Source organism: Serinus canaria, chromosome 4 (assembly GCF_022539315.1).
Source record: "Serinus canaria isolate serCan28SL12 chromosome 4, serCan2020, whole genome shotgun sequence".
NCBI lineage: Eukaryota > Metazoa > Chordata > Aves > Passeriformes > Fringillidae > Serinus > Serinus canaria.
The window spans coordinates 62,838,460-62,851,300 of record NC_066317.1 but is presented as its reverse complement, the minus strand read 5'-3'; the positions used below and the strand labels follow the sequence as shown (position 1 = coordinate 62,851,300).

Genomic DNA, 12,841 nt, shown 5'->3' with positions numbered 1-12,841 from the left:
TCACCAGGAAGAATAAAAATCTGGCTTCAAGTATAGTTTAACTGCAGGAGGCACAGCAAGCAGCAGCAGTTAGAAACATTAGTTGTATAATCACAAGACATACTGTGCAGTTTACCTATTTTGACCTTGAGATGGCAAAGGAAGAAAAGGTAGCAAGGCAAGTACTATATGGTCCATCTACTACAAAGATACAACACCGAACTGAAAGTGAGATCAGCGATTGAACAATTAATAGATTCTCCTTCTGGCCCTGCATCTGCTGCAAATGCTGCTGTGCCTCATTTACTGTGCTGCTTAAACACGTTAAGGCAGAGCAAAAGGAAGAAGAGGAAAATAACTGAAGGAAAAAGAAAAGGAATATGCAGATGAAAGTAAATTCTTAATGATGAAGCAGGAGGAGAGGAAGAAATTGAACAGAATAAGAAAGAATCATAGTTGGGGCAATTTTTTTTTCTTTTTAAGAAGCATGACTGAAGGACAGAATTTTACATGCAGTTATTTTCCTGAAGACTCTGTCAGCAGAACTTCTGCCCTGTCGATGTCACTGCCTTAGCCAGTGCACTGCATTCTACTGCCCAGGCCTGTGTTTGTGAGCTTGAGCCTTCTCCAGTTCCTCTCATCTCTAGGATGACCACGTGGCTATTAGGCAGAGCTATAGTTTACTCATATTACAATTAAACTACAGGAAAGCATGTAAGCATGCAAGGGAAGTGATGGTCTAGCTGCTACATAACTGCAGCCACAAAACAACACACAAAAAACCCCCACGAGTTCAATCTTGTTGTGCCATTAACCACATTTCACCTATTTAGGAACAAGCAAACAGGTTTAAATCATGTCTACACACACCCTCAGCACTTTCTCTGGATGTGTGAAGCCCGAAAAATCACAAGAACACACAAAAAAAGAACAAAAACCACCTGAACGGGCGTTTATCCTGCTGCCTGAACAGTGAGAGAAAGGCAGCGGCCCCGCACTGAGGGTGCCACGGAGGGCAGGGAGAGGCAGAGCCAGCACGGCTGCGGTATCCCTCTGTGTCCTCTCAGACAGGCAGAGCCAGCAGGGCCACGGTGTCCCTTCTGTGTCCCCTCGGACAAGCAGAGCCAGCACGGCTGTGGTGTGTCTCTGTGTCTCCTCAGACAGGCAGAGCCAGCAGGGCCGCGGTGTCCCTCTGTGTCCCTCGGAAAGGCAGAGCCTTTATGGCTGCGCTGTCCCACTGCATCCCTCGGACAGACTGAACCAGCACGGCCGTGCTGTCCCTCCGTGCCCCTCGGATAGACAGAGCCAGCATGGCTGCGGTGTCTCTCTGTGTCCCCTCAGACAGGCAGAGCCAGCACGGCTGCGGCGTCTCTCTGTGTCCCTCGGACAGGCAGAGCCAGCACGGCTGCGGCGTCTCTCTGCGTCCCTCGGACAGGCAGAGCCAGCACGGCCGCGATCTCTCTGTGTCCCCTCGGACAGGCAGAGCCAGCACAGCCGCGCTGTCTCTCTGTGTCCCCTCGGACAGGCAGAGCCATCATGGCCACAGCATCTCTCTGCGTCCCTCGGACAGGCAGAGCCAGCACGGCCGCGGCGTCTCTCTGTGCCCCTCGGAGCGATGCTCCCGGAGGCCTCCCGCAGCCCAGGGCCCAGCGGCACACACACCCTGGCACGGTACAACACCCCCTCAATGAACACTGCCTCCGGAACGGGGCAAAGCAGAGCGCCGCACCACGCGGGGCTCTAAGCTCTGTCCTGGCTAAGCCCGGCTTTTCCCGGCGCTGCACTGGCCGGAGCAGGCTCGGCTCAGGAAGTGCCCGCTCCTGTCCCAGCTCAGCTCAGCTCTCCGGACAGGACACGCACCCAGCAAGGAAACAGACGGAGGGGAAAAACGGATCTCTAGGTACTTACATGCAAGATGAAAATTAACTGCACTTTAGGCATACTTTAAAAGAAACATAAAATAACCCTGTGTGACACATTGTTCCCGAAAATCATTCACCTTAATCACAAAAATACTTTGTACTTACAGCATTTAACACCTCTAGCAAACAGTTTATGCAATCATATTCTTTGTTAGTAACAATTCGGTTAACCAGTTACAGCATTAATCAGTCCGAGGCTAACTATTAGGGATGTTTCAAAAAGAGCATACCAGACAACAGGGAAAAAAAAAAGCCAAATAATACTATAACAATTAGATTTTAGTTGATAAAAAAACCAAAACCAACTTAATAAATTATTCAGTGCAGAATCAAAACAATTTCAACAAAATGTTCTTCAATAAACACAGTAATTCAAATGTCAGCCATACATCTTTTAATTAGCTTTTTTTCAAGACTTACCTATGTTTTTCTAGTTCGTTGTGTGATGACCTATTAAAAAGAGAAAAGAAATATTAGAGAACGGATAAATAAACCAAGATTTATAATATTTAAAAGACAATACTTGCTTAAGTTGCAAAAGAGTTCTCTAAAATACGTATTTAACATGGATTATGAAACAGCTTTTCTTTTAAATTGGTTCACTTTTAGATTCTTCAGGGTATCAGCTTAATTTCCATGAGTAAACTGTAGGGTTGGGGGGAATTATAATATTTTTGCATTTATTAGTGTTCTACACATTCAAAGACAGAAATGAACATTAAAAACTGAGCAGGTTAGTAATAAAAACAGCCCACGAGATTTTTATCAGTGAAGAAAAATTATGAGGGGGCAGAAAGTGTTCAAAGATCTAAATGGTAACAGGCAAGAGCAAAAAGCACCCAAAAAGCCAGCTTTCAAGCCCATGGAGAAGCAGAAAGAAAAATCAGCAGCTAATAAGTGCTGTTGTTGTTGACATCTTAATGGCAACAAAAGAGGAATCCTCTTAATTCTTCTCAGTATACAAAGAGAAAATAAAACCCAAAAAAATCATAGTCCCTGTACTGACCACAGCAGCATGTTATCCTTTTCCAATCTACTTGGCTTAAAGATTTTTTTTTTCTTCTCCAACTGATGCCTCGGTTTCTTTGCCGTTAGAAGGCAGCCCTAAATTCTTGGAGGATTTTTTTAACTGATTCAGCTAAAAATATTCATTTTATTTATTTACACAGCTCAGCTTAAAAACATTCCTAAAATGAAGTTACTGTCGCCGCCTCAGAACCAGCAATTTTCCGTACTTTCAGTTTTGTCCCACTGAAAACATGCCCAGCACGTCAGGATCAAAAGATGCAGAGGCAGTGGCAGCTTTTAGGGCTGGCAGATTATGTCAGAGCAGCTCTGCTGGAGCCTGCTGCAACCCCAGCCTGCAGCTGGGCACGGGGTGCAGAGTGAGGTGCCTTTGTGCAGGGCAAGTGCACGGTCCCTCTGGGGAGCAGAGCCATCCCAGGGGGATTTGGGAGCCCTCCTGCACAATTCTGCCCGGTGCCAAGCTGTCCTGCTCTCCCTGCACACCCCGAGCTGCTGGATGCTGTGCCTGGGTGTGACCGATGGCAGAACATCACTCCAGCCATAGAGAGGGAAATAGAAAGCAAAGCTCACACAAGAAACATCCAGTGGACCAACCCAGGAGCAGCTGATCTCAGGCCATTGCAGCTCCGGATCCTGCAAGGAACCAAGCGAACTGCCTCTCTGCAAGTAAAACTGAAATGCTACAAGGTTCAACACTGATGCTAATCCACTCTCACCAGAAAGCATCTCAGTGTTGGTACCAAGACATCAATTATGTCAACCATTACCTGCCATCTTTTTCTCAAAAGCCTATGAAGTCCTTATGTATTTTTGTTGCATCAAGTGAGCCATGATCAAGTAATGTGTGTATTTCTACAATGCCATTGAAGTGCTCCTGACCAATGCAGCAACACTATAAGTGTTAAACACATTTTCTATTCTACATTAATAGGCAAGGTGGGCTTGGTCATTTGGCTATCTTAAGCTGATTTTGGTTTAATATTCTACTCCTACTCTCTACACATAGATCAGACTTTTCTCCACAATCATTTCTCCACACCAATGCTCACAAAAATTGACAAAAACTATGCTAAATTCACCAGTGTTTATGAAAACACATGGAGAACAGAAGTTCAGTAGGGGAACCATTGTCCCCAAACACCCTCAACAGGCCTGTCAAAGGCACTGTTTGTAGGGAACTTTGGAACCACAGAGGAAATACAGGCTGGCCTCGACTCATCCCTGTGACATGAACTCCTTGACATTTCTGGCCATTAGACAGAAAGGTGAACACAATCACTCCAACTGGCCCATTCTGAGCTGCCAGCTCCCAGCAGCTCTGGTGAGCACACACAGGGACAGCATGGGAACCACTGGCCAAGATATTCAGCATGCACTTGGCTGAGCTGAGAGAAGATGCCACGAGCAGGTGGCAGTCCTGCACACAGCACACCTACAGGACACCTGTGGCACATGGAGGGGAACCTGGTGTTCCCCTGAGGTATGTCCTGCCAGGGCAGCTCTGGAGCACACAGCCGTGGGTGTGCCAGCTGCCAAAGCCAGCAGCAGTGACTATGTGCCTCTTGGCAGAGCTCCTGGGGACACAAAAGCCTCAGCGATGCCTGCAGTGTGCAAACGTGGGCACCAGCCACACATTCTGGGCAGTGTCAGAGGCCAACTAATGCCCCAACTATCAGACCCTAGGCAGGAACCAAACCCAAGAGTCCATTTACCTGCGAATTGCTCCATCTACAGAGCAACTTGAACAACCTATTACAAAGCATGACAGGGATTTCTTTGGTGGGGTTTGTTTCCAGAAGACATGAAACTCTCTTGAAATACTGGTTTTTATTTCCTTCACTATCAGCACAGAATATTGCAAGAATATCCATCTCCTGCTGTTTATGCAACCTAAAGTGAAGGGAAAAAACATAAGAACTGGTCTCCACATAATCCAGAACCCTGTTTCAAAATGGAGTCTTTTACTACTTCAGTAAAGATAAGATGTAGGTCACAACTAATAAGATATATGTATATACGTATTTATAAGAGAGAGACAGATATGTGACTGTGGTTTGCAGGCAAATGGTCTGTGGAGCCTTTCAAAAACAGCTTCAAGAGAAGGAAGACTTCTGGTGTTTAACTTAGGTTCGCTCCAGTGAGTTTGTATCTCCACAAAAAACTAGGGGAAGTTGGGGGTAGCAGTGAGGAAAAAAAAGTAAAAAGGTTCAGATAAAAATAAAGGGAAAAAGCCAACAACCAAAAATTCTGCAAAATCATAGATTTTGGGACAATGAATGATGGTGCTTAGACTGCACTGTTGATCTGAGACAGCTCTAATATTCCTTTAGCAAATGCCAAGCAGTTCACAGATTATAAATTTTATTTGTGAAGAAATTGTCAAAAGAAGATTTGAAAGAACAAGGAGGAACCAAGCAAATGCAGCCATTGGCCTGCAAGATGCTGTGCTACTTCTCACAGCACAGCCCCAGAGCCATCCCTGTCCACCACCTTCCTTTCCCCAAATGAGAATTCTAGGTACTGGATTTCAGCTTTTGGTTGATTCAACATTCAGCAGACACACCTAAAAAATTTGGATGGGTGCTAACTGAGATGGCAAGACTAACACAGAAAAGGAAAGGGCCCCTTCACCTCCACTGCTGCCAGTTTATGGGTGAGCCAGCAGGATCCAGTCACATGCAGGCTAGGCTGAAGTTTCACTGTATGCAGGATGTATGCACGGCCTCTTTCAGTATTCAGACAGCTTCCCTACTCCTCCATCCATCCATCTACCCCACCAGAGGGGCATCTGCTCAGCAGGAAGGCAGCAGCTCCTGACAAAAGCAGGGATGTAAGGCAATGCTGCTGCCCTTTATTGCCCTGTGTTAATGGGAGCAGGTCTAGACCATGACTCACCAATACACTTCCAGTTGCCAACGCACTTTAAAGCACTGTAGGGAGCAAAGCAGGGTACTTAACCAAGTGCTTGAAACAGTGGCAGCACCTTACCAGTGCCAGGGCTTTCTGGTGCAGGCAGGACTGCCAGGGTGTGATACACCCATGCACTGGATACAACTCCACCTCAGGTCATGCAGCCATGTGAATTACACTGCAAGCACTTTACCTTTTGTCCAGGCCAAAAAAGTAAGAACAAACAGAACAGGAAGCTTTACAAGGTGCTACACCTTAAGTGTCTGCAACCAGTTCCCACTCCCAGAAATGCAGGTGTGTAAAAGCACAAAGCTTACACCTGCAGTCTTCCGTGAATGTGACTGCTGTGCAGCTTTTCATTGAAAGGATCCAGATTCACTTCCAGGAAATTCCCTGTCCACATACCTAACCTGATGTGGAATGCACCTGAAAATTCTTCAGTTGACTCCCCAAAGCAGAGATAAACCTGAATATAAACACACATTCTGCCTATTATTCATTGTTTCTGGGTTGTTGGGTTTTTCCATTTGTTTCAAGCTGGACACATTGCTTACAGCCTGTCAAAGAAACAGCCTGTACCAAATTAATCCACTAAAAATTAATTTTGCATTCTCCTCATAGCAAAATTTAACCGGTTTTGCAGATTCAGCTGGGATCTGGGAACCAGGCACACTGGCACAGCCTTGATGCAGAGTTCTGGCTCTGGGATCACATTCAAGTTGGTGCTGCCACATGTTTGCAGTGGCCAGGCCTGAATGTGCTTCTAATACGGTGGCAATTTGTTTTCCTCAACTGCACAAGCAGCGCAGCTTCCAAACATTGCAGACCTACTGCAGTTCCTCAGGGGGGACAGGTCCATTCGTGAAGTCTATTATATTGGGACTAAAATGCATTATTTTGAAACCAAATGTGGTAATATCAATTGCTGTCCTAGCTTCAGGAAGGCAAACTGAGAGAAAGATCTATCAAATTCAGAAATCCAGGTGAAAATTCAGAGATGCTGTGTCTGCACAGTCTGCTTTGCAGTGTTTTACTCTTGGCCTCTCACAGAAAAAAAAAATAGGAAAAATAAAACAAAAATCAGGCCCCGATCCCTAAGCTTCTTAGTGTGGGCACAGAAAAACATCTGCAGAGAGCAAGGGGCTCGCTCTGCGGGCCACAGGTTCACCCTCACCATGAGCCAACATCAACAGAGGAATTTGGACATTAGGCTCTGTTTTTATTTGAAAATACAAATGCCGCTTTCATCTTTTTCTGCATATAACCCTTTGCCAGAACACAGCACAAAGTACATGTCTATTTATATAACATATGAACAAAAATATTAATTAATTAATAGACACAGAAGATATATTTATAACCCGGCATTTATTTTGCTCCCTCTCCTTCAGTAAACCAGTTCCTAAATTAACAGGCCAAACACACTGCATCACCGACATTCAATTCCTTTCTCTAAAAGTAAACTTAACTATGACCTCAGCAGACTGGCATCTAACACTAAGATTTTGCTTTTCATTTTACCTTATTTCTGACCCTTTCACGGTGAAGCAGCTGCCTGAGCTCCCTGGTGCGTGGGCAGACACACACCTCAAACCCACACACAGCTCAGGGTACCCAACACCTGGTGAGTGTCACTGCAGCCAGGGCAGAAGAAAGCCCAGTTATCTGCAGGATTGCATGCTCCTCTGTAAGAGTGCTTTGCCTTGTGAGCAAACGTCACCAAATTTCAGATTTGTGTCGCATTCCCCCTCGGCACATTGCACACGTGTCACCTATCTGCTTCTTTGGAGCAAAAACCAAGCCTGACTTTCGACTATTTGCTATTAACATTTCCAAGGTACAAGAGCAATAAATCCAGCTCTTTGTTTTATGCCTTTTTTAATTTTAAATACACCTTAACAAGAATTATTACACTACATGGCACTGCTTTAGGAACTACATACAATCACTGTTCTGCGGAGACATTTATTATACTATAGTCAAGTACCTGATAAGTATTATTGTAACAAGATGTGACCTAGGTTTACCTCCCTGCAAAAGATAATGTTGTGGCTTTCTCTAATCTCCTGTCCTCTTCGCAAAACAAGAATCCAGTTTCATTTGCCAGAGGATTTTGGTCAAAATTACTGGGGGGAAACAAGTCTGAATCTCAGCTGAGGACATGGTACGAACAGCAAACCAGAAAGAAAACAAAGCAGTTTGGTTTGTGTGACATGGGAAAGGGCACATCACAGGAAACTGAGAAGAAAACATGTAAGATCAAGACATTTTAATGTGCAAGTGAAACAGAAACGGCTAAAAACTGTATCTGATTGCCACCAATAACACCGAGAATATTGTTTATCAACAAACTGCTAACAACCACTTTCAATTTTGATTCAAAGCTAAGAGTGGACAAAGCAAAACTGTTAAATTCTTACAGTGGACAGAAAGCTTATAGATTTTGGCTAATTAAATGTAATTCTGCTGGTATTTTTCCCTGCATGAATTGAAACCTGCCAAAATTGCTTCTCACTCAATTGCAGTCAAGAGGCCAGCAAGCTTTTAGCCCAGACCTGAGCATCCTGTCCGAAGGGCTGGCAGTCTCCTGCCCCTTCTCCTGCAGGTCTGGGCCTTGCCAGCCATCCACAAGGGATGGAGGTCTCATCCTACAGCTTCTTACATGAACATCACCAGCACCTCGGCAGGGCAAGGAGGGGTCCATCAGTGCCCTTGGTGAAGCCCAGGGCAGCTGGAATCCATCCCTGCCCATCGCCCAGCCCACGGTGCCTGGCCAGCACACCTGTGCCACATGGGGTACGCTCTTCTCCCCACAGGCAGGCACACAGGGGGAAAACACAGAACAAAGAAGAGCACAGCATGCCAGGCTTCCTCACATCTGACAGTTTTTCTCCTCCTCCCCCCTTTTCTGATTTTCCAAGACTAAGGAGATGTTTTTCATGCTTTTCTATATGTATACCTCATAAGGCATGAAAAAAAAAACAATGTATGTTGGTATATACATCTCTCACTTTTTAATCTGATCAGATGCTGCAAGGAGCAGGATACAAAAATAGATAATGGAAACAACAATGCCCCTGCAGATCTGAAATGTGCAGTTAGCTGCTCCTTTCCTACTCCTCCAACCTTAAGTATGTATTTTTAATCCAGAAAAACAATGAAATAATAAGGCATGAATTTCAGACATGTATGCAATCCCCTGTACGCAATCAGATGCCTCCCTGCATCTAATGCTCCAAACCCAACGAGTCTGGAAAATGGTTAAAGTGGAACAACACGGACAAACACTTTGCTCAGTGGTTCACATCACCCACGACCACTCCAGATCCTCTGAACTTTGGCCAGTCGTGTCCCTCTGTTAATCTTTGAGTTCCTTAGGAAGAATTAACTGTGTTTCCAAAAATCCACTCTAGTCTGGGGCTCGACCCCTATAGCCTCTAAGCTCCAAATAATAATAAAGCAGTGATGCTGGTGTACATCATGTATTTTGCACTGCATATTTAAATGCGGGGGTAAATTCTCCCCTGCAAATCTAAGCCTGCAGGCAAACGTGAGCAGCGATTGCTGGACATGGGCACAAAGCCCATAAGGACAATGCAGAGATACCCAAGGGCCCTGCTGCTGCCCCTCTGTCCCTGAAGGAACAGGGAGCTGCATTAAAGCAATGTCCCTCTGCTTCCCACACGGGCCAGCAAGCCTGGTACCCGTGCGGAACCAAACCAGCCACTGTCCCGGCAGTGTCCGCACTGGAAATCATCCCCTGATAAACGCTGTCCTGTCCTGTCACACAGATGACCCATCCCTCATCTCATCACCGCAGCTAGTAAAAAATAAAGTGTGAGTAAACGTACACATTGCAGGATGGCATTTTTGAAGGTTGCCACTGCTATGGAGTGAGAATCAGAACACGCTAAACAGGTAAATAAATACAGATCTGCAGGCAGAAAAAAAAGCAGGAAGGTAACTGCAAGTGGATGCGTGTGCCTCAACTTCAGTAACACTAGCAAATTTGTAACCAGAAATCCTTTAATTCTGCTGTATTTGATAGATTACAAATCCTCTCCTAAAAAGTCCTGAAAGCAGCTTACAATTCAGACAAATAACTATTTTGCAGCGGATGACAAGAGCCCTAAGAACGGAAACGATGGAATAATAGCTCTGTAAGTAACAGATTTCTTGAATGCAAGAGACACACAAGAAATCTGTGCAACTCAAGGAGCAATTTACAGCTGGAAAACTAATGAAATGTGTTTTGAATTTTTTTAAAGGCAGTGAGCATACTTTATATGAAAATAATTAAAAATCTTAGGGAGCAAAGTGTCTCAGGACACAAGACACTCCTCCCACTTTTGATGACTTTCTCTTTTAAAATGAACTGTCTTCTCATGCTCCATAATGAGACAAAGAATTCAACTAAAACTAAAACCAAAGTAGGAGTACTGCAATTAACAGCCCCCAAAATGGTTGCCTTGCTCGGAGCAGGGGCACAAGGGCACAACTTGCTCCCCCTCAGTAATCTTTGAGACACGCTGCTGGGCCGCAGCAGGCACCACCAGGGCGCTCAGCAGCTCGTGTTTTTGCTCAAGGAGGGAGTTCGTCAGCTTTTGATTTCGGTTTGCACCTCCGCTGCCCCACGAGCAGCTCCTGGCCGTCTGCCCGGCACCTCCCCAGCACCACCCGACCCGGCCGCAGGATGCCCGCCGGAGCAGCCAGAGCGGGCCCACCGAGACTCGCTGCTCCTTTGGAAAACAAGTCACGTGCAAAGCAAGTTCATTTTAGGCTATTCTACAGGAGCCACCATCCAGCATGACCATGAAGAGCAGAGCCTGCGCTGGGGAGAGCATCGCTGACCCGGGACGAAGCAGGCCCAGCAGGGCACGGTCCTCGGGTCCTCTCCGGAGCAGCCCTGGAGGAGCAGAGCAGAGCAGGCAGAGCCCAGGGCCGGGCTCGCTCCTGGGCAGGGGCCGGCAGCGTCCCCGTAAGACAGCCAGCCTCCCGCACGTACACAGCCCGAGCAGCAAACAAAGCTGCGGAGCCTGCGCACAGCCGCGCTCGGCTCGTGCCATCGCAGCGCAGGTAGCGGCTGCGGGGCAACAACGGAACCGCGGCGGCGGAGCGGCGACAGCCGGACAACCAACCACCGAGCCGCGCACCCCGGCCCGTCTGCGTGCCCGGCAGGGCGGAAGGGCTGGCGAGCCGGCGCTGCAGCACAGCCCGCGGGCAGGTCAAGCTCGCTCCGGCACCTTCTCAGCCCGCGCCTCCCGGAGAGGCCGGCGGGCGGGCGGAGTGTCCCCCCCGCCGCCCCGCACACGCTCCCGCCCCGGAGCCCAGCGCCGCCGCAACCGGAGGCTGCATCTGCTCGGGCTGCCATGGGGGAGGCGGCCGGCTCGCTGCCTGTGGTTTATAAATGAATGCCGGGGGGAAATTAGGTGCCATGCAAAGAGAAATCTGGGTGGCGATTATGATGCTTAGGTCTGCAGCAAAAGCCGCTGTCTGCGAGCGCGGAGCAGAAGGAGCGATGAGGGCGGATGGGTCTGAAGTGCAGTGAGTACTAAGGAGATGGTGTACGCGTGGCAGTGTTTATATGAGAGATCAAAACAGAGCCAAGCCCATCCAGGGGAAAAATGGCGACTACCGGGATGGGGAAAACTGAGACACTGGATTAGTTATTATTTTTCATAAATGTATGCACTGCACATAAGCTAGACACATTGGAAAAGCTGACGATTCATTCTGAAAAAGCGGTGCGTCTATTACCTGTTATTCTGGGATTTTCTGGCCATGGTGCCTGCCTTTGTTTTCTTTCTGGAATAGTCACTATCGAAGGGTAACACTGATGCATAGCCATGTTCTGCTTCTAGGGACAAAGTCAGCATTAGTGGCAATATATTTTTTCCATGCAATTTTTTCCTCCTTTGCAGGAACGCTAGGGTAAAGAACAGAATTTTTTCCGGTTGATTTGTTTGGATTTTATTGTGGCATCTCTTAAAGAAGAGAGACAAAAAAACACCATAACTCGGTAAACCAAAGGAAAAAAAAAAACAACACCGAAGTGTCGAAATTAGGAGGATTATTGGAGTGCACATTAAAAACGAGGCGGATCATGCAAACCCTTGTCACGCTGCGCTGGGGGAGGGGAGCTGCCATACAATCACCGACTGCCACACACGGAGCGGCGAGAAGGATCCTGAGCGCTGCCACACGCACCGTCCCCATCCAGGGCGGCACAAACAACCCCCTTCTGCTTTGCTTGGGGTGTTATATATTAAAAAAAGCCAAGATCCGAGCAGCGATGCTCCCCCAGCGCGGTGCCGCTGGCGCAGCCCGGGTCCCCCCCGGGCAGGTGCGGGCTCGGGGCCGCTGCCCCGGCCCGGCCGCTGCACAACAAAGGCCGAGAGCGGCTGGGAGCGCCTGCGGGTGCCTGACCGACTGCCCGCCTGCGCCCTGTACCTCGGTCTCTTCGCTCCAAGTACTCGGCCGCTTCCAGGAGGATTAACAGGGAGTTCAATTCCATGGCTGCCCGTCCCGAGCCCCCGCGCCGAGTTCACGCGCGGGGACTCTCGAGCTCCTGGTTTTAAGCACTCGCTCAACCTACATTTGACACACAGCGGACGGGCAGCCCGCGCAGCCAATGGCGAGCGGCGTTCGCGCGCGGGGCGGGACGTGAGGAGGCGGCCGGGCCAATCGGCGGCCAGAGCCCCCCCCTCCGTCGGGGCAGGGGATGTTGACAGATCCCCGCCGACCGCGCTCATTGGCTGCCTCTGTAGTAACAATTTAGAAGCCGAAGCTTAGCAACAGCACGTGGTGGCCCGGCCCCTTCGCCTGCTCATTGGCTGCTTTCTTGCATGTTAAGAAGGCCGAAGCCACCCATTGGTGCGCGGGGCGTCATGCAAATAAGGGCGGAGAAGGGGGCCAATGGGGAGGGAGGCGCGTGCCGCGCGGCGGAGGCGGGGAGAGAGACTCAGGCAGCCAATGGACGGGAGAGGGCGTGGCGTTGCCGTGAG

The 12,841-nt window shown here is 48.2% G+C and overlaps 1 protein-coding gene across 3 annotated transcripts in view; it reads right to left on the bottom strand.

Annotated features, from left to right (window-relative positions):
• Window positions 1–12,455, bottom strand: part of MXD4 (MAX dimerization protein 4) — a 41,865-nt gene extending 29,410 nt beyond the window's left edge. Inside the window, exons 1-3 of one of the 3 annotated variants that reach the window (XM_009098927.4) lie at window positions 12,288–12,455; window positions 11,595–11,694; window positions 2,322–2,351 (exon numbers count right to left, since the gene is read on the bottom strand). In XM_009098927.4, coding sequence (XP_009097175.1) covers window positions 2,322–2,351; window positions 11,595–11,694; window positions 12,288–12,351 — 194 coding nt within the window. In that variant the 5' untranslated portion in view covers window positions 12,352–12,455. Of the gene's footprint in view, window positions 1–2,321; window positions 2,352–11,594; window positions 11,764–12,287 lie in introns of all 3 variants that reach the window. The other 2 variants (XM_018924209.3, XM_018924197.3) reach the window with 2 other exon arrangements.
• Window positions 12,456–12,841: the final 386 nt, after the last annotated feature.